Source organism: Lutjanus erythropterus, chromosome 2 (assembly GCF_056507025.1).
Source record: "Lutjanus erythropterus isolate fLutEry1 chromosome 2, fLutEry1.hap2, whole genome shotgun sequence".
NCBI classification, from domain to species: Eukaryota; Metazoa; Chordata; class Actinopteri; order Lutjaniformes; family Lutjanidae; genus Lutjanus; species Lutjanus erythropterus.
The window spans coordinates 42,933,670-42,960,234 of NC_139318.1; the positions used below are offsets into that span (position 1 = coordinate 42,933,670).

Consider the following 26,565-nt stretch of genomic DNA (forward strand, 5'->3'; position numbering starts at 1 on the left):
ATCAGCAGTAGTGCCAGCTTTAATACGTTAATTAGCACTTCTGTCTCATTAAATCAGTAGAAAGTTGTCTGATTGGGCCAGGACTTGAAAAAGTTTTTTCTTGGGAGTGACATTACAACGTCTGCTCTATTCTGAGTTTTATTTTTATTTCTAAAGGGACAAAAAATTGTAGGAAACATTTGCTTGAACACCCACACCCCGCCTGTATTCAGTACATGCTGAGTGAAATTTTAAATCCCTGCCAGTAGAAATTCTGTTCAGGCCAGTAGATTCTTGACCCACTTGCACAACTGGGCCAGTAGCACAACATTTTATTGTTGGACCCTGTAGCTGGTTTAGCCAAAAAACCACACCAATTTCCACAAACTGTTGGATTTGTTTGCATTTTTCTTGCAGTTCTTACTAAAAGGTGCAACTTTTCAAAAATTCAGTTCAAAGCTCTGCAAAAAACTCCTCAGTGAATGTTGATTTTAGCTTCATTTGTGCCTGTTTTCAAGTTTAAGAATGAACTTTTATGCTCAACTTTTGTTTATAAGGCAGTTATAGCTGTTTGATCAGATCACTTAACTGGCACAACTGCTGTTCATACTTTGGAAATGAGGAAGCAGGAAGTTTAAGCGTCTCTCCACAGGTTGCGTAATTCCCCCACTCAATGCTTGCGGTAGAATAACATGGTGATAAATGACGGCATGCATTCTTTTTGGCGATCTCATCATTCAGCCGCAAGTGGAAACTTCTCTAGACTTGTCAGTGCGAGCAGTTAAGGGGCATAAAGAGGAAAAAAATAAGTACCAAAAAAAATGATCTGGTCCAAAATGCCAAAGCATAAAACAGCAGCTGACTGTAACGGCTTCAAGGTTTTCATTGCAAGCAGGTGTTAACGAACAACATCGACAAACCGTTTTGTTTTTTTCCAAAAGACAGATTTACAGTTAAGCTCTAAAAATGTTTTACAATTTTACAGTTTTCAAAAACCGGAAAGAATATTTGTTATACACACACAGAAAAAGAGAAAAGCAACCGCAAAAAGGGGGGGAGGGGAAGAAAATGAACATGTTAAGGAATTAACTTGAGGGACAGCTGTACTGATGTTCAACAGCACCTTGACAGGAGGAGGATCCGAGGAAGCAGGCAGGTCCCGTTAGTTGTGAAAATGTCCCAAATTTTCTCAAACATTAAGATGGAATGTATGTCTTTTCTTTTAAAACTATTTTTCCAATCAGTTTTAGCTCTGAAGTGGAAATATGCGAAATGGCGTCAAATAAAAACTCGGGGTTAGAATATAAAAAAAAAAAATAAAACAAAAAACGGTGAATGTTTGATTACACAGCAGGTAGAACGCTTTTGTTTTTAGATTTGTCAGTGTCACAATACAGCCTTGTAGGAGGACCCTTCTGTATAAACCTCAGCAGAATTGCACTGCTGCTCAAACACCCCCCCTCCCAGCTGAATATCTTTTTTTTTTTGCCATCAAATGAGTGTCTGGTGGCAAAGGTGGAGGAAAAACTAAGCATCACAGTGTTTGTTGAAAATAAACGGACAGTTTAATAACCTTTTTTGTTTTGTTTAAAGTGGAATAAAACCAGCAAAGTTGCCAGCACACTAAGAAAAGCCAAAAAGAGAAGGGATGGACAACTATAAATGCATTAACTCGCTAGAGAGGAGGAGGCGGAGGGGAGGAGGGTGAGAGAACGTACTGAGATGTTAGGAAGGAGGGAAGAACGGAAGGAATGGAGGAGAAAGATTAAATGAGGAGGGTAAAAACGAGGGAATGTGGGCTCTAAAAGACGTTAATTTTATTTGGGGTTTTGGATAAAAACCCTCCCTGCGTGCTATAAGACTAGACCGGCCAGTGGCTGTAGTCCGCTGGCCTGCCTTGGAGTGCCATGATGAAGGGAGGGTGGGAGGAGGGATGGAGGGATCGTGGGGCTGATGGAGTAGATTCTTTTTTTTCCCCTCCTTATTAAAATTTTTATTAAATATCCGTTTGTGAAGGTCAGGTACTATTCATGCTGTTGGTTATACAGAAGGGAAGTCGGGAGGCTGGGCTTGAAAAAGTGGGACGAGGGAATGAACGGGCTGTTTATGTGTACGAAGAGAGGAAGAAGAGAAGAAAGAGGAAGAGAGATAAAAGGAGGAGGAAGAGAGTGGGGATGGGTTAACAGTGAAGTGCGCTCTAGTTCTCTCCATCGCCGGTCTCGCCCTCGTCTCCCTGGTTTTCTGATGTCCACAGCTGCAGAGAAAAAGAGAAAAATTCTTTCAGTCATCCGTCACTGTAAACAATGATGTGACATGATTGACTTCACTTTAAAAACGGTTTAAAAAAAAGTGGGTTTTGTTAATTTTTCTATTTAAAGGCTGTACAGAATGTAATGAAGCTTTGAATGTTTGTCATATTTATGATGTCATCACTCAAACAAAAAAATCTCAATTTGAATACAATGATTCACCAGCTTAAACAAATTTAATCTTTTTTATTAAATCAACTCTTTTTAATAAACAACTCATCAGTTTCATCAAATTAAATGTAGGTTATGCTGCTGCTGCAGCACCCTGTTAATGCAGCTGCCTTCCATTTTTGACCATTATTAAAATGGTTTCGGTCGGCTAAATGCTGCTGGAGCTGAAAATTGTGTTGGATAAAAACATGTTCTGAATTTTGCAAATGATTCTATGTATCTTTTTCAATACATTTTTCACTCTTGGACTTAAAGCTCTGGATTAGAGCTGGGTGGTATGGCTCAAAATATATATATCATAATATAATTTGAAGCATGATGGTGATGATATAGACATATCACAGTGTATTCATTTTTCTTAGAATTTCAATAAAAGTGCTTCTGAAGGGATAAAAAGCACTGGAATTAAAGCTGCATGGCAGATATTTCTGTACTCCAATTACCAGGACATATTTCACATAGTCGAGAGGTATTTTAAGAACATTTAATGTGCAGAACTGGAATAATGAATCATGTATATCAAATATTACCATCACTTGTGACCACTGCCGTCCAACATGACTTGCGGATTATTATTTTTTGCTCATTGTCTCTAACACTTGTTTTGGTCAAACAAACAGAATCAGTCACAGAATCCATGCTGGTGCATGTTTTATATCATTTGCGCCGTCCACCTCTACTCTGGAGTAACTGGAAATGTGGATCACGTGTCATAAACAAGCGGACTTCTTTGTTGTAGTCAAATCTTTATCTGCAACAGTGGAGAAATGCTGTGTTTTGAATAGACTTGCAAAAGACAAAACAAAAGCTGTGCAGCATTCGAGTGTTGATTTGGAATTTGAAGCTTCATTCATTATGTTGGCAGTCAAACGACAGCCATATTTTATTAAAAAGTCTCATGAAAAGACCAAAACCGCTTTGGAATGATCCTACAAACAAGCACCGTCTGTATCTAAAGACTGATTTGCCTCATTCTTCTGCACCAAACAGCTTCACTGTTTTCACCTTCACTACCAACACACTGTGGTTAATTGTGATTCAATCCCACACACCCTGTCCTGCTGCTGGAAATACTCACTAGAGCACCAAATGTGGATTAATCCACAGCTGAAAATAGTCTCCAACAGATGCACTACCCCCTCCTGTTTGACTATTGTTTGCTAAAATCTACAGTGGCCAGCTGTTAGAGGAAATGACTTTTTTTTTTTTTTTTTTTAACTTTACATTCATGAAGATTTACATCTTCAGCAGGAACCAATGGGCTTGGGGCTCAGAGCCTCAGATGGGAAGTTAGGTAGGAAATTATGAAATACTAAGAGACCAAGTGACACACATTGGTTTTGGTCTTTTCATGGGACTTCATGACAAACAACATAACAAAAATTGTCAGCCTTTTCCTATAATTTATCTGACACTCTATATAAACAATGAAACAAAAAAGCAAATGGCTGTGCTGATTCTGAACATAATGCTATGAATTTGTTCAACTTCTCATGCATATTAAGTGATTACTGTATTCAAACACCAATTTGGAAACGCCTTCCAGACTTCAAGATTGAAATCCACCCACATCCTCATACGCTGCTCTAAAACAGGTGCTTGGTTGTGATATTTTTGGTGCAGTCACTTTCTCTTAATCTGCCTCATCTTCAGTTTTTTCGCTCCAGTTTTACTCTCTGCAATCTGGTCATTTTTTCTGCTTGTATGGTTGTAAAAAAATTAGATAAATAAAATTGGTCTGTCAGCTTCCTTGTACAGCTGATACATGCCAGTACAAAATAAAAATCATAGAAAGAAGCTGTCATTCTTGACTGATTCCAAAGCTCAACATGTACAGCCAACTGTTTTGGATTGATGAACATTTTTTAAATTACTACGCTTAAGTCTAGCTGCTGGAAATAACTACAGGACATTTTTTTTAAAATAAACATGAGTTCTTTACATGCACACCAACACGAACTACCAGGAGTGATCAGCTTAAGATGATGTCTGATGTAAAGGTGGACATGGTTTTACATAAATTAAACCTTTGATGGGAGTTCATTTTTATCAGTAGTCTAATACTGATTACACCTCAGCTGTAGGAGGGGAAACAATGTGCGTTCTTTTAGCTCTGGAAGCAGGAATCTGTCCCAGCTATACCTGAATATTACACCCATGGCTACGTCTTTATAATGTTGTCTTATGTGTGTGGAAATAAATCACTTAACATTAATAATTAACAACTCTTTCACCTATATTAACAAATGCAAACATTCAAAGAAGGTTTTTGCAGTTCATATTTGTGCCGGAATGCAAACTCACAGTCAGGTTGTCCCTTAGTAGCTGCATGATCAGCGTGCTGTCTTTGTACGAGTCCTCGTTCAAGGTGTCGAGCTCGGCGATCGCCTCGTCGAAAGCCTACAGGGAGGGAAAGACGTTTACTCATGTAAAACTTACTTACACATAGATTAACAAGGTACATTTCCATGCATGCTCTTTTGAGTGTTCTGAAATTAAGGTAGAGCCTGTGATCTGTAACATGTAATTGTCTTTGAGCACTTTTAAATTACTCTTGTTTTCCAATCATATTAGATTTCTGGTTAAGTTTGTTAATTGGATAATTTGTAGTGTTAAGTATTCCTCAATCTCATGTCTGTTTTTAACTAGAGATATTCTGTATGGTCATGCTGCTCCATCATCACTTCAACAGTTAAACTGTATCAGTGCCTCAAGTTTCATCACAAATGCTAAACTTTGCACTCATCATCGTTCTGCATCACATGGTTGGGTGGACTTCCTTACAGTCAAGAGGAAACAGCCACCTCATGATATTCTTCTACAAAACTCTGCTGCTGAGGCTTCCAAACTACCTCACATCTCTTCTCTCCTTTACATCTAGCAAGCCCAGCACATGATGCAGTAATTACTTAACCTAAGACATCCCTCATGTACGCACTTGTGTCAGCAAAACTGATTCAGGTATAATGCACCTCTCAAATGGAATGAACTGCAAACTGCACTCAAACAACTGTCTTGCGTTCCTCTTGGAGCTTTTAAAACTTTATTAACTAATGTTTTTTATGATTCTTTTAAGTGTTTTTAATAGTTCCCTATTCCTTCCTCAAATTCTTAGTACCTATTGTGTAGTTGTGTTGTTCTGTTTGCACAGTGTGTTCTTGTGAGTGTTTTCTGTTCTCAGGCCTCTCTTGCAAAAGAGATCTTAATCTCAATGAGATTAATCTCAATAAAGATTAAATAAATACAAATAAATTCCAATGACATAGCAGATAACTTATTGGCCTGATAATACAAAGCTGAATTGTTTTCATTGATTTAACAAGCCCACCATCTACAGACTCTGATACAGTAGGAGGCAGTATGCACCTTTATAGATGGTTTGCAATCCATCAATAAACAGGGCTGCAGATTCCGCAGACAGATTTTACCTGCAGACTAAGCAGGCGTGGCCTTAGTTCAATAAAAGCCTTTGTTTTTGTGTTGGGTTATTTGTGTTGTTGTAATAATGATGTCAGATTCAGTTGGGTCAGATGAGTGGAATATTAAATCATTCATCTTTGTGTATAAACTACAGGTTCTGTGAACTCAAATGTGAAATGACAGATTATCATATTGGCCATGAGAGGCAGGTAATAATCAGCTAATGGCTGAAAAGAAATCCAAATCGTGCATCACCAGCAACAGCCCACTTTCACATTCAGATGTCCTGAGTGTGGGGACAGACTGCGCTTTTGAACTCTGCCTTTTTTAAATAGGCCACAGTTCTCTGGGGACTTCTGAGTCTCATGACTTTGATTTTTGACAATGGTGTCATGAAATGGGCTGTCAGATGCCCGACGACTATAGGTCTGTCAGGAGCAGGAGCTCACCAGCTGCCAAGACAGTGCTCCATCTTGACTGTTAACTGGCTGACTGATCTGTGGAGGAGGGGCCACCTGTCCATAACCTGAATTACCATAAAACATTCACATTCAGTGCCCTGCACCCACCTGCTTGGCCAGAGAGCAGGCTTGATCGGGCGAGTTGAGGATTTCGTAGTAGAAGACGGAGAAGTTGAGGGCCAGGCCCAGCCGGATGGGGTGTGTTGGCTGCATGTCCTTCTTGCTGATGTTGAAGGCGTCCTGGTAGGCCTGCTGAGAGTTCTCCACCGTGTCTGTGCAACACAAACAAACAGTCATTTTGCTACACACTGTGACTCTGAACATGGGTGTAAATCAACAAATTCTGCACAAACATGCATCTTCTCAAGAGGACCCCGTTTACTGTGGCCTGCAGTGCATACAGTCATTTGACAGGAGCAACCAAAAATTTTTTGGTTTATGGAGACAAACAAGACTAGAGTCTACAGCCACACTGATGCCAACATGTTCATCATGACAGCATTAACAAGGTGATTTTTTTGCTGGAATAATCTCACAGTCACCATCTTATTGTATTTCTTGCAGGTATTTGGTCATAAATCAAAGTATTGGATAAATTAAAATTTTGAGCAAATGATGATGATGCAAGATAAAAGTCAGAGGCTCACCAAAGTTATTATAGGCTAAATCACCCTGTGGGGTAGGTGCAGAAACATTTCACTGGATGACTGAGAACTTTGACCTGGCTAGTGGCAACTTTTAAAAAGATGGGAGGTCAACAGAGTTCTCAGGATTCATCCCTTAGTAATCTCTATAAACAAATATCTGCATATGAATGTATAATCTGTAAGCATGGGACACAATTTTGGCATCAGAAGCATTCACACAATCAAGTTTGAGCAGGCTTTTGTTACATGCAGATTAACAGTCCAAATGGAAGGTAAAAGAAGAACGCATTGACCAAAGTGGAATCTTGTAGCCCACTGGTTATCACTTGGTGAAAATTTAGCTTCTTTTAAAATGTATCTGCAGTTGTGTGTACATAGTTGTTGAGTCATTTAAGTTTGAAACAAAAGCCCCTTTTAAACAACCTGGTCAAAGCAGGAATATTGCACTTTTATTCCATCTCGCCGTCTGTGTAAAAGGTATGAAGGCGTATACGGGGGTGGGGTGGAGGGGGGCACTGTTTGGTTCAGTTTAAATACACAAAGCAGGTCAATATCGTGGGATCTCTGTGTAAACAAGAGCTTCAGTGATGAACTGAACAACTGAGTTCAGAGGCCCAGTCCAATAACAAACCTGGTGTTAATTACATGTTCAACTTCAAGAATTTACTCTATTAAACCTGCCATCTGTAAAGCCAGCAGAACAGAGAGAGTTGTGTGCTAACTTTGTCACCATCTAGTGACAATGGTCTATATTAATGGGGTCTTTGGCTTATTGCCATAACAATCGGAGTCAGATGGCTGATAACCTTGGCAACAAACCATTATGGGTTACCGTCTCTTGGCAACAGTCTGAATGAGTCTGCCTCACCACTGACAACAGGAATTTGAGCAAAAGGATATAAATAGACCACAATTGAGTAATTTAATCTGTAACCTCTCTCCGATGATTTATATGCAGCCTTTTGAAGGTGTGACGACTGTAATCTTTAAAAATCAGTCTCACTGTCAGTGACTCGTAAACCCCTGTATGACTAATGTGAGCAAATGACGACATGGCTGAGACTGTTCCCATCAACACTGATGTTTCATGTGTCGTCTAAACCTTCGCTGACATAAGTCTCTTTACTGAGAAGGAGACTCATGATGAAAAATATTTTTCAATCAGTTCTTAATTTCCTATACACCATCTGCAGTTATGATATAAAACTGCAGTTTGTGCCTTAAAGCAATCTGGCAATAAAATGCAGTTTGAAGGCTGCAAGAGACGGACCGTCTTCTCAGTAATTGCCTTATTAGGTTACAGTAATTTAACTGCTGCCTCAATTTTGGAGCAATATTCACAGATTATTGAAGGAAAATTTTAAGTCTAAAAGTCATAGTGTTGGGAATTTGGGCCAAATTGTAAAACAGAGATTTAATCACCTTAAAGCCAACTTTGACCTTTATTATTTGTATGTTCCATATAGAAGAACAGTATCCAAACTTTAGACTTGTATCTCTTTCCTGCAGCAGTGGTATGGATAAAGTTTAATTACAATGAGAACATGATGTTGGACAACACCTATCACCAGTGCAATGGGATACTATCATGTAACACAGAAATTACTATCAAAATGTTTTATATAACTCAATCTAGAGAACTGGAAATCTATAACAGCACACTTTTATACCCATATGATCAGTGGGTATTGTTTGTTTTAGATCTTTGTAGGCTTTAAACAGATCTGAAGTTGTAAATTTTTGTCTGGGTAAAGGGTGTTTTCTGGCAGAGAACATGTTTAGAAATTTCAAATAGTAAAAATGGAACAAAACGTTTCATAAATTCCATAAATAAAACTAACTCTAATTTAAATATTTTGGTGAAAATATATTCTTTGTAGTGTTAATGCTATCATTACTATTACAACACCAGCCCTGCATGAGCTTTATAGTGGTATGGCTTAGATGTAACATGGAAACAAAAAATCTACATAAATAAGACATTTAGTTTAAGAAGTGTTTTGATGTTTTAAGATATAAAGAAAGCACAACATATGGAAAGTTGAACCTTGTAAGTAAAATGCATTCAAAATGTAAAATAAAAGAAAAGAGCGATCCTCACTCTTAATGTGCAGCTGATTTTCATGGTATTTTTGGAGAATTTAAGCAACTACTAATGATGGTTGGTACGGACTCGATTTTATTAATGGCTCACTAATTAAAAGGGATCTTAGCTCTCAGCAATAAATGTTCTCTTTACTCTTTACTGCGATCGCTAAAAAGCTTTATCAAGTTCTGTTTATTAAAAAAGAATATTTACTCTGAGCAACACGGCAAACAGCAACTGAATTTTGATTGAGCAATAAAAATGACTCTGGTTCCACACTGGTTAGCTAGCTGCCATTCTGAGTAAGGACTTCTTCCTTTAATTGCGTTCAAGCACCCACGTCATCATCTGCCCATTGGCAAGATACTGTGATAACATCTATCTGTTCTGCTTTTAATAAGGGAATAAACACCTTGCTTCTTGCCCTGATGAAATTTATGTGTAATGACAGAGAAAACTGATTTTGACAGCTAAACCCCAGATACTCACCCTTCTTTGAGTCCCCAGAGGCCACCTCTGACAGGTATCTGTAGTAGTCTCCTTTCATTTTGAGGTAGAACACCTTGCTCTCTGCCTGAGTTGCTTTGGGAATGAGGAAATCGCTGAGCAGATTCTGAAACAGACAGACAACCAGCAGGGTTTAAAAACAAAACAGGCCAGAGCATTCTGTAATGATATAGCTATAGCAGAGTAACACACAAAGAAAGTGCACCGATTACTTCATTACAGATGGTTTTACTAATACCGAAACCACAAACAACTAAAGAGAAGTGACCCAAACCTCAATGATTCTTGTAGATTTGATTACACCCTCAAATTTTGTTCAGGACCCTTCAACAAAACACAGAATGACCATAACCAGCACGGCTGACAGCAGCACGTTTGTCTGCAGTGCTGGTAGTCAGAGCCAACTAGTCATGAGCTACTGATGGGCTTCAGAGTCTCCGGAGGACAGACTGTCTTTTGGCAGTCACTAAAAGCACATTTTGGCTGCCAATGTGCTTCTTCAGAAGTGCTCATCAGATGGTCGACTACCATTGGAACCCCCCCCCCCCCACCACCACCACCTTTCCAACTGCAGATTAGGGAGGGACCGTGTCCGACCATTTCTGTAACTTTCTGAAACCAACAATCTGAAATTCACACCCATTTGAGTTGTGATTAAAGGCCAGCTGTGGTGAGGCCAGAGAGGACCCAGGATGTGAACTAGGGGTGTAATGCTGCGTTCGAGACAACATCGGAGGTGAGAATTTCCCAGATGAAATTTTCGACTTCTGACATGAACAATTAAGTTTATGTCCGTTATGTGTCCTCATCCAATTGTTTCAGCTATAAAGAATCATAATTTTTCAAGAGAGAATCACAATGCATCCAAGAATTAATTTTTCTCCAGGTACTGGCACCACATCGGTTCAAATATGAATGGTACCTAATTCTTGTAGACATGGCCCTGCTCTGTTTATAGTTATATTACTGTCATTCAGCCATAAATACAGCAGTCGATCACGTTACCAGCTATGATACCTTTACGAGCAAGGCTAACTTGGCATCAGAGGTCTCCAACCACAATTTGAAGCAGTGGTTCTGGTGAATTAACAGTGTAAAAGCAGCTTTAAAACAGCAATTAAAGACTGAGTCAGTGATCTCAACGCTCAAAATCAATTCAGCCATTCTTGTACAAGTAAACATCTGATAAAGAACTCCTTTGAATATTGCATCTACTGGCTGGTAAAAACTGTGTTGAAAACTTAAGACCAGCTGTGTTTCAGTGATTACATTTAAGACCTTTTACCGCAGTAAAACTGCTTTAATCTGCCGACTTCAGTAACCTGGCCTGGGAGTGTCATGCAGATACTAAACCAGTCTGAAATCGTCGGATTAAGATTAACTACGGAGTCATCAGTTGTTAATGAACATTTACAGTACAGCTGACAAACACAGCAGCAGATTACAGCGTAGCTGACAAACAGCAGCAGATTACAGTATGGCTGACAAACAGATGAGCAGATTATCACCAAAGAAGCTGCTTCTGTGAAATAAAGCCGCTTGTTCAACTTGTTTCACGAGATAACTGTAGAGATAATTATTCTGAACGTTGCAGGAAAAAGGGAAGGCAGTCCTCACTCACAGGAAACAAGTGGGTCACTTCAGTTTTTGTAATTGAAACTGTTATATGGACAAGTAATTTCATGTTCAAGGCTCTGAAATTACATAATCAGTTTTTCTAATGTAATTATTACACTTAGAACATGCTACTTTAATGTTTACTTTGTCTGTAGGTCTAATGTTTTTGAGTTGATTTTCTTAAAGGAGACAGTGCAACCAATCAACAGTTTCCTTCGTAATTCCTACAGGGTGAAAACTGTTCAGTGGTTCACAAAAAATATTCTAATATTGGAAATTATTGTGAAAATAATATGCATCATATAATAAGTTAGACATAATTTACACTAGGGTCGGGTTATATGATGATGTATGAGGTGTGACATAACTGTCAGAGATTCTGTCATGGTGGCTCTGCTTTAATAACTCTGCCTGTATTAAACCAGTGGTTCTCAACCATTGTGGCCCATTTCAATGAAGCATTATCTGCTGAACCCTATCTGACCCCTCATCACAGGTTATGGCTTAAATGGGGATAGGACTTATGAGCTGCTCTCAGATAGCTTGATGTGTGCTACTTTCATAGGCCCCAACCTTAAAAGCATTCAGTATTTAACAAGAAAAGGGAAAAAAATCATCATGGCTTTGTGTTAGATGTTTTTCTTCTTTTCCTTAATGATCTTGTGCATTGATATTAATGATTAATTGCCGCTAAGAACTGAACCTCTCAATGTATTAATCAATGTATATTTTGTGAACCATTTCTCCAAAACTCACAGGCTCTCTCATGATTTGGTTTGGTCTGTGTTGTTAGTCTAGAAATGGCAGCAACTGCACGTTTTAAGCCATTTATTGAATAAGGACAGAAACAAGAGCAAGAGTTTCAAATGAGAGCCTTATTATTTTATTATTCTGTCCATTTAAATTGTCTGTGCTTCATAACTTAATGCAGGGCTGGGTGACATGTTTCATTGCAGTTGATACTGACCGTTATAAATAATTTTAATAAAGACCAGGGGACAAAAGGTTCAATTTAACCACCTGAATTTGATTTTAACTGCCTTACTTTGAATGTAGCCACTTTAGTGATCAAGGCACACAGGTAATAAACCAAAACAAACAAAAACGAACATACTGGCCAGACTGACTGGTCCTACAATTTCCTCACTATCTGCACTAATTTTCCTCACATGAGCCAGGCTATGTTATATGCTTTCATGATGATTTGCATTTAATGCTTTTAAGTGAGACAACTGAACATTTTATTAAACTATTTTCTTTCTCTTTATTGAAGAGTCTATGGTAGATACATATTGTTTTATTGCCCAGGCCTAGCTTAGTGTTTTACATAGCTAATGTGCCACCAGAATTTCTTAAATAAAACTTAAACTGTAAAAAAAAAAAAAAAAAAAAAAAAAAAGTGAATTTTGTATCTTATTAATTATTGATTCTTCATGTAATTTTCAGTTAAGAAAAAGGCACAAAATCTGCCCACTAGGGGTTTCCTACTTGAAGACAACAATCTATTTTATCAAACTGATTCAGAAACATTTTTTTCTACGCTTTAAGCCATCTCTACTCCTTCAACTGTTACAGTGCCCACTCAGCATGACAAACTAGGCAGTGAGAGGTCTGCTCTGTTGGTGGGCGTGTTAGCCACTGCAGTGTGCTCAACCAAAAGATGACAAGCAGAGGCATCACACTCGTTTCTCGCTGCCACCCAGCAGTCAGCACCGGGTTGCATTCCACCCATTCTGGTCGCTCGCAGCTTTAGGTTTGCAGTGGAGATACCCAGTAACCAGAGCAGGACAGCTGTTAATTATGACAAGCATTACAAAATAAGACTACCCTCTATCTTTCCTAATCTCTGTTTTACAGCAAATAGTCTAGATTAATTCATATTTTCAAAGGACTGTCATTTTTATATATACATTTTATATCGTATTATGAAATCCTGTGCTCCAAACACATACAAATAATATATAAATACAGTTTCCCACCCAGTTCAAAAGAGAAAAAATATATAATGGGGATAAAAATAACATTTTTGCCATTAGTAATATCTTCTGGGTCAAACTTACTGACATATTTTTGTCCTGCAGATGCATCAAAGCTTGCTTCCTGCTGCTTTAAGGACAGCGTGTCTCCACCCGTCCTTCCCTCCCTTCATTCCTACAGCACCACATCACTGCAGAGGCTTCCAGTTTGACCTTGAAGATATTATTAGAAGTCTGCTCAGGCACTAAAAATTTGCGTCTGGCATGACCTTGAGCAATTTCTGTTCTAACCCAGTCAGGACCTGGCATTGTGAGGGTTATTCATGACTCCTCAGTCATATCAAAAGGCCAAAATGGCTGAAAAACTACAGAGGATATATTTTCCACGGCTCTTTTTGGACAGCAGCATCTACAAATCTGAGCAGCTGAGTGACACTTTTAACCAAGTGTCACTCACTGCTTTAAGATTGCATTATATCCAGGCACAATAACTGAGCTTCACTTCAGCCACTGTGCAGTCAAGCTCTGAACTAGAGCAACAGATCATAAACTGTTTAAAAGACATTTGAACAGATCACATTTTCAGTACCTGAGATTGAAATAGAGCTTTTCGGTTGCAGAACACTCTATACACTCTATACACTTTTTCCTGCTTCTCTAAATGCGAGTTTGTTTCAGTTTTACGTCTCAAACAATCTACAGACAGTTATCAAAGTTGCTGTGGTATTTAGTGGACGACGCTGAGGACGAGTCTTTTGCTGATAATGACAGTACAGAAGATAGTAAACATTAACAAACCCCTTGGGCTCTGCATCTTGTTTCGTTCTTTAGATGTTTTATCAAATTACATGTGTTGAGCACCTACTTTTCATGGCATGGGGTGTGGAGTATCAGAAAGTATATTCTTATTTGTATTATTACTATTTTTCTATTCTACTTAGTGTACTATTAATTGTTCCTTACCTGTGTTTCATTCTCATTGCTGTTTGACACCTGCATTTCCCTCCAGACATCAATAAAGGTTTATCTCATCTTATGAGGGCAGTTTCAAATTGATACCAGATGCCATAACTGTATCTTTATTACAGTAACCTGTGGTTCTGCAGAATGTGCTTCTTTAATGTTGTGAACTTCATGTGTCACTTATCGAGGTGTATATTGCCCATGCTTAGCAGTATAATTTTCAGATCAGCTCAAAGATGCTGGGATACTTTGCAAATCTGGTTCTTTGTCAGTTGAATCAATTTGCATTTTTGTTAGTTGAGTCAGCTTAGTTGCACTTTTCAGACCACAGTCAAACAACATTATTTGCTTTTTCACCATCCTTAAAATAAAAGCCTTTGTGCCACAAATAAATGCACCAAAGTGCATGCATCATTGTATAGTTTCGGGTCCAAATGTAACAGGTATATTTAAATATCACAAATGCTACAAAAAAGAACAAATATTTATTTTGGGGTGCAAGTTTTGCTGTTAATGTCTGTATTATTTATATGTTAAAAAGGTGTTACAACTGATGGCAATCAAAGACCAAGGACTGTTTGCAAATCTCTTAAAATGGTTACCAGTGCGATGACCAATCAAATGCACTAACATTCTAACAAAATGTCTGTTTCTGTGCTAACTTCACATAGCTGTAAAATCCTATCCGGTGCAGTTCAAACCACTGGGCCGTGTTTTGTCATCTAATAATCCTTAAAAATTGAATTTATTACTCGAACTGGACTTCTTGAATCATATTTCATCCCCTCATCCCTATCTGTAGCCACACACCGATGCAGCACCTTGCATTTTTTATACAGCAATATTTACGGTCTGAACACCTGCTCAGGCATCAGCTGACAGTCAATGCTTCAAAAATTAAGTATAAGGAGGTATACAAAATGCCTGTTCATTTTCTTTTTTGAATCCACATACAGGCACCACCACAACCTCCCCACTCTGCACACAAACAAACTATACTTCACATAATGTGTGGTGTGGTGTGGTGTTGCCTTTCCAGCCCAGCACTCTTTTGCCTCTGCATCAAGTAAATACAAGAAATGAAGCAAAGATACCCGAGTGAACAAAACAGAGGAAAATTAAAGCTTTGTTTGACAACTCTAACAGCTTCCAGTGCTGCTGCTAGCAACATTATTAGTGTCTCCACGAGTAACACCATGTGACTGACTATTCTTTCCTCAGCCAAGAGGGATCAGCTCCAGTGTGCTTTCTTCCACCATCTTTCCCTCTTTATACCTTCTGTCCCACTCTTCCCAATCCCCCCACCCCCGCCCATCACTACCACCACCCATCTTGTCCTTTTCTCTCTCTCTCTCTCTATCTTCACACCCGCTCGCTCCCTGCCTGGCCTCTCCCATCCATCCCCGTACCAGCACGTCCTGGCAGATCTCTTGGAGTTCAGCCTCGATCTTCACACGGTATTCGCGTGCCATCTGCTGTTTCTTCTCATTCCCCTCCGTCTTCTGCTCGATGCTGGAGATGACGCGCCAGGATGAACGACGGGCCCCCACCTAAAAGCAACAGCAACAACGTCAACAAAAAAAAACTGTATTAAAACACAACATCTTATATACATGACTAGATGAAACTGCTTACATACATACTACATACATAATACGTTTAATGATAGAGTAACCATGATTAAATTTGCTGATGTTAAGTTCTGAATTATTTTACATTTTAAGCTACATTACTGAGATTGAGCCGGTTTTATATTATTTATTGTTTTACACCATTGCTCAATTTGCTCAATTTGAGTTGAAATGAGCTAGGGACATGAAACTTTGCCCCGTAACAGAAAATTATGTGCAAATGCTCACAATAAATATTTAATTAATTATCACTTATCCTTCCCACTAACTGTATTCAGAATATGAACTGCCCCCCCCATGTAGATGCTACAGGGTTCCAATTAAATACAGGAAATGATACCTGAAGAGGAATAAAAACTCTTTCATCTCACAGTCAGTGAATTTCGTAAACTCAGGACATGAGGAGGGTGTGAAATGAGGGGCAGTGCTGCATGAGTCTGTCTGTGCTATACACCAAGTTTGTTACTGCACTAAAATTTTATGGGGGTGGTTTATGGAGCAGCCTTTATTTGTCGCCAGGGAAATTTGTCTTGGACATAAAGTAATTTTGAATCTTGACCCCAATTGTCCTGATGGTGGCACTAATGTTAAAAGCCAAAAGCAAAAGCTTTGAAAGACCTAACATCAGCACAGCCACACTATTAGTCGACTGACTGACTGACTTGACACATATCAAACTCAACTTAGTCTATAAAAAGCCTCTTGGACCTTGAAAGTTTACGAAGAGATTTTGACTGATTTGAATAATACAAAAAACAGTAATATGACATCTACTTTTTAGATTTTGACTGTATCAACATCAATTTTCTGGCGACTGGCAGAAAAACGTGCATTAACACCGGCCACTTAATAGTAAATCATTATTTCGTATCTGAAATTTACCAGCCACTTTCATATTCTACCAGCATTTGGCTGGTGGCTGGTGCTAATTTCCAATTCCAGACCTTATGAGTATTAGCTCAAACATACATACCACGTTTCATTTGCATTAAATAAATGTTGGGACAAATAGCTGCACTTTTAATGTGCAGTTGTGGTGGCGACATGTTCAAGTGGTTGGTAGATTTTCTTCATTCACCAGCCAAAACACAATAGTAATATAGTAGTGGCTGGTAAAATTTGAACATTCATGAGCTATTTGGCCAGTGGACAAAAAAGTTAAGTTTGCACCAAGTTCTCTTTAGACAGACTTTGGCATTAAATCTTGCAAAGAGAGGGTGTTCTATTTTGGGTCTCTCCATCATTGAGCATCGGCAACAAGAGCTAATATTTGTAGTTTTATTTATAACAAAACAATTTGATGAAAATTGCTGATACAATTCTTGGACGACTCTTGAACATATTTTGATAAATAAATTAATACAAATAAGAGTTGAAGCTGATTTTTCACCAATAAGCTGGTATTTGCTATGGACAGCTTTGTTGAAATTAAGATTTTTTTCAGATGCATACGTTGTAATGAGATTAATGTAATGTGAATGGTCTTACTCCTTTAATAATACTAAACAAAAAACTAGATGAAGTGTCTTTGAAGCCTGAAATCTGCTCACTGCTGCTTTAATTTTGGGTCAGACCATAGAAAGGTTTGAACCTGGAATCATGACTTGCTGCTATGTTTTCAAGCTGATGTTCAACTAAATACAATGTCTCTCACATCCTAGCACTAGAACAGTGTGCCTCTTTATCATGTGAGAAAGGTGTGGTTAATGCTATTCCCCAGGTCCTAACTTAACATACTCACAAGTATGTGACAGTACTAACCTCCTGGTTGGGTACACTGAAACATGCAACAAAAGAAGTATTGAGTGGTACTCAATGCTGCCCAGCTTTGAAAAAAAAATCAAAATCAAGTAAACCTCAATGATAAATAGAGCCGCAGTGCTGGAAAACCTCAGGCTGTTCTTACATAATTTGTGCTTTTATAGTTAGACTATGAAATCTTCATGAAAAACAAAAAACACAAAATTATAGCAGCTCTGTCGGACTCAGCATTATGGAAAAAAAGAAGGTAACTGCAAATATTTTAACTGTCACTATGAATCCTATAAATAAACATGAGGGGTGAGCAGGATTGTTCTGTAAGATGCATTACAAATCTGTGCCTCCTGTAATAGCACATACAAGTGTACAACTCTGCCTTCAAAAACAGCATTTTTGCAAGTGATGAGCCAAGATAGGATAAGTTTTAGCATACAAACTGCAGCCTGTGCCTTATGTGCGGCTGCCCCAAACCACCAGAGGAAATGTTTCCATAGAAAAATTTGGCAGTTGTTTGAGAAAGAACATAGGCCCAAACTTCAGAGGAAGATGTTCTTAGCTGCTAGCTGGTGTTAAATCATCATCTTGAAATGCACCACAGGCAGGGTGCAAAATTAACTTTTGTCCACTGGCAAAACGGCTAGTGAATATCCAAATTTCCAAGCCTGTCATTAGATCACCACTGTTTTGTAGCTGGTGAGTGAGGCAAATTTGCTGGCCACTTGCATTTTGTCGCTGACCAGTGAAAACTGTTTACCTCTTTGAATTTTCTGATAAAACTGAAGGAGGGAGTTTTCCTTAACAAGCTGAGACAATTCTTCTGTTTCTTAAGCCAAACAAACTATTCACAAAGTCACTGGATCATCCAAAAATTGCATTACCACAAAGCTGAAAACACAGCTGCTTCTCAGCTCATGAAAAGTTGACATTAATGAACATTCCTGATCATATTTGCCATTTCTGGATGGCCTTATATTATCTTGATGTGTGTAACTGAAAACAAATACACGTTAAATACTTTATAAATGAGAAATAAAGGCATTCAGGCCATCTTGTTGTTTTTATTTCCTCTTATCAGGAAAACAATCTAGGACATTCTGGCCTACTTCATAAATGAGACAAAACAAGTGCAATTAGAGGGAATTAACTGGCTCTGTTTTTCCCTCTCAACAGTAAAAATACACATTTTAAATGCCTTATAAAATGCGTACTGTATATATAAATCTTAAATTTGCAGATTTTCCTCCATATTCTTATTTATTTGGCGGCCTAAATAAAATCTCCTGTGGGTCACAATCAATTCTCTGGCAAAGACTGCTCTAGAGCCTGTCCTCTTCTCCTGTCCCTATTTACTCAGGCGCCATACAACTCAGAATAGCGACAAGTCTTTACTCAAGCTGAAACATTCAACTGGGTATAGATGCAGAGTTATCATCGCCTCAGTTTGTACTGCCTAGAGCAAATCTGGTTCTATTTGTCTTTGTTTCCACTTCCACTGACTCTGTTTGCATTCATGCCACCTCTTAATATTGTTTCGCGTCGTAAAATCCAACTGAACAGCAACAGCTTTCCATGATGAGAGTCAGCTTAGTTTACTGAAATGAAATATAAAATGTCTATCCGAATTGTACCAGATAACAGGCTGACTGTAGACTCACATCCCGAGCATATATAGATTTGGCAGCAGACAAAATACAAAAGCCATTAGATGGATGCCATACCACGTTCTTGTAGGCGACAGAGAGCAGGTTGCGCTCCTCGTTGCTCAGCTCCAGGCCCTGCTCTGTCACGGCCTTCATGGCAGCCGCCATGTCGTCATAGCGCTCAGCCTGCTCTGCCAGCTTGGCTTTCTGCACCAGGTCGTTCTTATCCATTTTTAGGCTGCAGGGGAGAAGAACAAGGGACAGAAAGACAGTGTTAGTGTTTGGACTTGAGCACTGAGGCTCCCCCTTTACCAGCTGAAACAGGCAAAAAAGGAAGACAGCCAGGGAAGAAGAAACGCGAGGTACTGAGAACCATAGACAGACAATTGTGAGCAATACCGGAGTGCAAGATCTGAAGGCCTCTGATATAAGTAGAGGGAAAAAGACAACAGAAAGAGAGAACCACTGCCGATATTTAGGGAGCATGGTTGCCAAAGGCCAATGTATAATGCCGACATCAGAACAAGAAAAGTTGCATGTAATTCCATTATTGAATGCGAATTACCATCCATCTAATACACGATTAATTTAGCCAGCGTCATTGTTTAAGATGGCATTTCTTTTTGATGAAACTGAAAAATACATGGGGTTATGGTGCAGATTTTAGAACATGATTGTATTTAAGGGAGAGCAGGATACAGAACGTCACATGACATCATACAACTGCACTTTTCTATTGATTATAATATATATATTTAATGCTAACTAGATTACTTATTTAGAATGGGAGAAACATGTTAACATTTAGAAAAGACGATGTGCCTGAGGACACAGGCTAGAAAAACTTTTTCACTACTTTACCCAAACTCATAAGGGGGGAGCGCTAACATCTTTCAACAGTAGCCACACTGACAAGGTTGCCTGCAGACGTGTCTGCAGACATTTTGTTTGTCAGCCTTGTGAGATCAGCCATCAGCCACTGCCAGTTACCTCAAAATTCCAGATAATCTGTCACCTTTTTTGAAACATGTAGCCTATAGCCTAATAAAAATGTTCAATAAATCAAAACAATAGCACTGTTTAGGCAAAATCAAACTGATAAACTATCACTGATTGGAGAACAACACATACAAGAAATAATAAAAAAAAAAAAACAAGCATTGATCTAACAACACTTCATACCATGTCAAAAATCCTTTCAATTTGAGCAAAGTGGCTGCTCCCAGTTACTTCATCCCTGAGGGCTTTCTACTCTCCAGATAAATCTGTAGGTCTAACTAGGCCACAGCCTCGCCTCCATGTCCTTTATATCTACACATCACACTATACAGTTCAACTTTCCACAGTGGGCTCTCTCTTATAACATTTTAACTGCTGAGGAATAAACTAACACACCCAACAGAAGTAAAATGTGTTAGTACACCAGCACCAGAGTCCAGTTTCACAGTCACATTTGGTTTGGATGCTTTGTTTAGTGACCACCCTTCCACCAGAGGGAAATTCAAACATCACCTTGTTGTGTACCAGCATCCTTGAAGCTTACCTGACATCTGAAATGCCTGTGGGAGCAGGACGGTGAGGACGAGTTATCCCTACCGAGGGCAAAAGAGGTATGAGCTATGATACATAGCACAACAATAAGGTATCATTTCTTGGACTCTGTTTTCTGTATCTTGTTTGTTCAATCAAAGCTTCTGGATTTTTTTCCCCAGATTGTTTTAGTGGTTGATATTAGATTTAACTAGAATTGTTTCAGTAAGAATGGTCTCCAGCCTGACTCAAGTTTTTTAATGTTGCCATGGATACCAAATTTTGATCTAATATAATAAATCATTACTGTGACTGATAGATAAACAAAATCAAAAGGACATAATTGTAGGAACCCCAGTTATTCCATAAGGAATAGTCACCTGGCTTTCTTTTTATTGAATGCAGAGATCTGCAAAAGAGCAGAGGAAACAATTCAACACAATATTCATCAAACATCATTTCCTAACCCCTCAAGTCAACAACATTCTGTAAAAACACCTTTGGCAATTAATAGGATATCTGGAAAAATCTATTATCAGCTGTTCTTTTCCTTATTCTTCTTCACAAAACTGCTCAAGCTCCGTTTTTCGTGGGAATGTGCACAGCACATTTTCAAGCCCTGCTTCAAATTCTTGATTGGACTGGGGTATAACGAACCACTCCAGGACATTAATATTTGTTTTAAGCCATTCCTGTGTGGATTTGGCTTTTTGTTTGGATCATTCTCTTGCTGGAAAGTAAATCTCCTAAATCACAGTTCTCTAAAAAAGACTGCAGCAGATTTTCCTCTTGGAATTTCATTTTATTGCTTTCATTTTCATGTCTCCACCTTCACATGCAGCATCTACACAGCATGACATGCCACCACCAGGCTTCATGCTGCTGTGCAGTGCTTGGCTTAATGGTCAAAAATCTCCTCTTTTCATTGTCAGTTCAGAAATTGGTTATCCAGTTTTGAGCGTGTTCTTACAGACACAGACGAGTTATCGAGCAGTTTGACTCCCCAGTGGTAGTTTTCTCTTCTCCAGGCCCACTCCGCTGTTAAAACACCCGTTAATAATTGTTGTGTATATAATGTTCTCTTCTTCTACTTCCCTCAGAGCTGCTGCTGTCCTCTTTGGCTGTGCCATATTTTTTTCCCTTTTTTAAAAAAAAAAAAAAAAAGAAGGAGACTGATCTTACTGCATGCCAAAGAATATTTGGGGCAACAGTACATCTATTTTCAAAAGTTAACTCAAAATAATCCATTTGAATAGGGTTACCTTTTTCAGCTTTGGAAAACCATCTTGATATTATGCATATCCAACCATGAAATTTACCTCCACACCACCAGATGGCACAGTGTCACTGATGGTAACTTATTCTCCTTCCCATTTAGTGTTTGTGTACCCATCATGGCATTCAAAAGAGGTGGGTCAATTGTGGCTTAGATGTTATCTTCCATTTAATTCATGCTGTCAGATAAGCTTGCAGAATGTTTCCTCATGTGTAAAAGGACTGCTTAGTCAATATAGTTTAACATTGTGTCAACTACACATAATCTTCAATAAATCAATAACTGGTTTCAGCCCCACCTAAAATTATTTGCCACTCAATAAGACAGTCTATTTACATCAACTGACATTGGATACTATGTCAACCATCAGAGATTTTTCCATATCTGTGGCGGCTATTGCTTTAATATCTCCGGTATTATTAGCCCAGGGGCAATGCTGTATACCAATGAGCAGGAGCACTTTATACAAGTTTTGAATTTTGCATCAATGTAACGAAACACTTTAATTCATCCTGTACTTCATTTGCGGGATTAGCCAAAACTCAACAATCATATTTGCTTATTTTATCGATTTATTGATTTCCAAAAAAAAAAAAAAATACTATACCATGATATAGCTATATTGATATTGTCATTAAAAATGACATACCAAGACAGCAGGGATGCAACTAATGATTATTTTCACATAGTTTAGTCTATAAAATGTCAACATTGTGAAAAATGCTCATCACAATTTCCCAGACTCCTAAGTGGCATATTCAAATAGCTTATTTTGTCCAACCAACAGTCCAAAACTCAAATACCCATATACATTCAGGAATGGCAAGGACATGCAACAAATCCTTACATTTAAGAAGCTGGAACAAGAAAATGTTTAACAATTTTGCTTGGAAAAAAAAGAAGAAACTAATTTTCTTAAAGGCCTGAAGCCTACAAATTGACTAGTCCAATCAGAAAGAAACTTGTCTGTATAAGTGTTATGAGAATACAATGCGTTGAGACAAAACTGAAAAGAAAAGGGAAAAAAAACCTGCCCAAATGAAAAGCCTGTCATTCAAAGTTTGATCCTCTTATGCACTTCCTGTGGTCTTTAATTATCAGTCTCTCAGCCAGGAGCGCGCCAGTGGCACATTTCCCATGTTGAATTGTAAAATCAATTATCTGCTGATGATATTGAGTGCAATTCCATTCGTTTACCGAAAAACAAAATGATGACACCATTAGTTAATGGGATCATTATAAATTCAGACACCCATTTCCTCCATTATCACAACAGTCATTGAGAAGAAACCAGTGCTGTGTTGAGGTTGACATGAGGGAAATCTGATTGATTTCTATTGGCTAAATGCCCAACATCAGCATCGCTATGTATATACACTATATACACTATACACTTTTTAATTGCATTATACATTTTTGTATTGAAAGACCAAACCAATTAAATGAGTGATTCTGGGAAAAGCATTGTTTTCTACATGGATTTTACAACCCTAAAATTAGCATTAAAAGTATAATGAGTTAAGCATTACTTTAAAGGTCTAAAATGAGCATTTGCTGGCTTTCCATACCTTATATGATAGCGTACTAAATATCTGAATATTTGGCCTAGGCTGGAAAACAAACAAAAGAAAAACAACCAATTTCAGTCTATCGACTTTGGTTCTGGGAAATTGTCATGGTCATTTTCACAATTTTCTTACCTTTACCAGGAAGTAATGATTAATGAAAAACAATAACCATTTGATTCTTCAGTAAAAAAAATAAACATTAAAAAAAATTATGGCTGCAAATGGTCTTTATCTGGGAGAGATAAAGGATTTTAACAACCGCACATATCAATCAATCATTGCATAATTTTAGGAAATATAAGGTATTTGTGCAAGGTGGTTTATTTGCTGTTGCCAGATTTCACCCAATGTGTACCTTTAAAGGCTGCTACATGCTAAACTCTTTTATATCATTCATTATAATAAATGATTAGAAAAAAGGGTGGCTATTAGGGATGCACAATACAGATTTTTTAATCTTTTACTGGATATTACTACACTGAAAAACATTTAATATCAACTGAACACTGTCCGGCCTCTTGATTTATGCTCCTTATCTTGTCTTTTCATCTGTCAGTGGTTTCATGTCCACATTATGACACCATTAAATTACTACCTAAATTCCTGTATTTAAAAAAAAGATTTTTAGTGACTTTAACATGTTTGTTGATTTTTAGCAGCAACAATGAATCGAATTATGGCTTTGTGCACTACTGAATAATCAATTATTTGAGTCATTTTCTGAAGAAAAGATTTCCAAATGCTGCTTTAAGCTTCTCAAATGTGAATATTTTCTTGTTTCTTAAGTCCGCATTGACAGCAAACTGAATAGGTTTGTGGACAAAATAAAACATTTGAAGACATTACCTTGGACTTTGGGAAACAACATTTTAACTAGGGCTGCGCAAAATGGTTTTTAAAAAAGTTACATTTAGAAATGCAAAACGATTGGGGAATTATCATTTTCATGTTACAATTTTCATTTTTACTAGGACAAAAACTATTAAAATCGTGACCATCTGACATTTGTTGGGGTCTGTACCAATCAAACATGTTTTCTTTGTCCCTCTAATGGTACATTAAGGAATTTCCGAAAATTTTCAAGATGAAATAACGAGATCGAAATGCTACAAATTTTTAAATGAATACTATGAGATTGCTGAAATTGAATTTTAAATAAGTGTTGTCTTTTCCTACAACATTTCAGTATCAGCCTGCTATGTAGTCATGCACAATTCGCACACATACATCATCCATGATTAGTGATGAGTAATGTGTGAACTGTCCATAGCTGAAATCGGCAGGCCTATGCTACTGTATTATGTATATGTCATGAAAGTGGTACTAGAGTTGAATATTTTCTTAAGTGGTACATGGCGTGAAAAGTTTGACGAACACTGTTTGGCACATTTTAGCATCCTCAGGTTAGCATTTAGCATCGGATGAAATGGCTATTATCACGGTTGCATGCGCATTTATGAACCGCCGCAGCGACATGAACATCTTTTGTTCAAATTGATCCAAGCTGGCCTTTTCGCAGCTAAAATCATTTGGCACGCCACCAACATACTCGACATTAGCAATGCTGTTACCCAATCACCAGCTAACTGTTAAGGTTAACAGGGCTGGTGCGCACCGAGGAAAATGGGGAACACCGTCTTCACCAGCAAATCCGCCGAGCTAGACAGACTGAACAGACGAAACCTCTGCGCCCCGGGAAATGTTTTGACACGAGTGCTTTAAAAACTATCTCCAGGGTACAAAATATGAGAGTACGGCGTTGAGCCGGCCTGCTAACAGCTACGCCCTCCTTGTCGCATTCCCCTGCGGAATTTTAAGATGGAGAGATAGATTAGCGCCAGTTAGCTAGCTAGCATGCTAACCGAACGTCACAGCACGGCCGTTAGCTGTAGCCGTTAGCTTAGCTGCTAAGGGGACCTGACCCAGTTCAATCAAGAACGGCGATACAATGTGTGAGCTGAAACGGCTGGAGGGTTGAATACAATATCTATTCTTTTTCACAGCTGTGAAACTGACAGCTAAATTATATGTTAAGATTTTTTCTTTTAAAAAAGCATACATATTTGAGGGGACACTCCTGGGATATCGGGAGGGTGTGTTAGCATCCATATCCTTTCACTGCTACGCCATGACGGCTTTGAGCTAAAGACATCGCGCTGTTCTGTCATTTCTGCGGATAATGAGGGCAGATATGTCGGTTGCTGGCCTATGGCAGCAACTCAGCACTAGCCTCATGTTATCCATCGTGTTAAGTACTAAGCACAAGCTGCTAAAATGTCTATTCTGCTCTCACGACGGCCTGGCCACGGCTGCTGCTGCTAAGCTGTCAAAATGGCCAAACTTGGGTGCTGCTTCTCCCCCCCTCCCCTACACGGTCACCGCGCACCACGCATGGCATCCACCGGACTCTGGGCCTTCAAAAATCACGACATACAGCACATCTGACAGCACAAACAACACATGCAACATCATGGTAGGTGTTTAGTGGGTTATTTCTCGCCATTTGGCCAGAAGTGTCGGCCTAAATCCTTCACACCCAGCCCCTAACCACAATAGGCACCTTCCGCCGCAGAGGCAGGGAACGGGGCCACCGCTGGGGCTGCTGCTCCCCTTCAAACACCCGCCTCACCCTGCATACAACACAATAACCGAGTGATATGCAAGTGAACTCACATTTAGAGCGTACTAGGAGTCCCGATGTGATTCTGTGAACGATGGGAGTTTGTGAAGCCGTCCTCCGCTCGCTGCTCACGGTATTCAGGGCAGTACCACTTCCGCCTGCTCTGACACTTCCGCTTCCTCTAAACCCCACCCCTCCCCCCGCCAGTATCCATGGTGACCGCGCCAGGGGGTTTCCTGAGCATCTTGCGAGGGGCTTTGACGTCAGGAGGACCATGGCAACCGCTACAGGATGACGTGCGCCGGTCCCCATGGCAACTGTCTCCATGAGGCCGCTGCTGTCGTATCTGAGTTCACCATCGTGTCAGCTGATACAGCTTTGTGTGGGTTACACTGATTTTTTT

General features: G+C 38.9%; 1 protein-coding gene across 1 annotated transcript; it reads right to left on the reverse strand.

Moving 5' to 3' along the window:
• Positions 1-838: 838 nt before the first annotated feature.
• Positions 839-26,354, reverse strand: ywhaba (tyrosine 3-monooxygenase/tryptophan 5-monooxygenase activation protein, beta polypeptide a). Its single transcript, XM_084740727.1, has 7 exons — positions 26,216-26,354; positions 19,247-19,406; positions 15,546-15,686; positions 9,563-9,686; positions 6,449-6,612; positions 4,764-4,859; positions 839-2,233 (listed from the first exon to the last, which is right to left on the reverse strand). The coding sequence occupies exons 2-7, from the start codon at positions 19,397-19,399 to the stop codon at positions 2,177-2,179; spliced, it is 735 nt and encodes a 244-aa protein (XP_084596853.1). The 5' UTR covers positions 19,400-19,406; positions 26,216-26,354; the 3' UTR covers positions 839-2,176.
• Between the last annotated feature and the right edge of the window lie 211 nt (positions 26,355-26,565).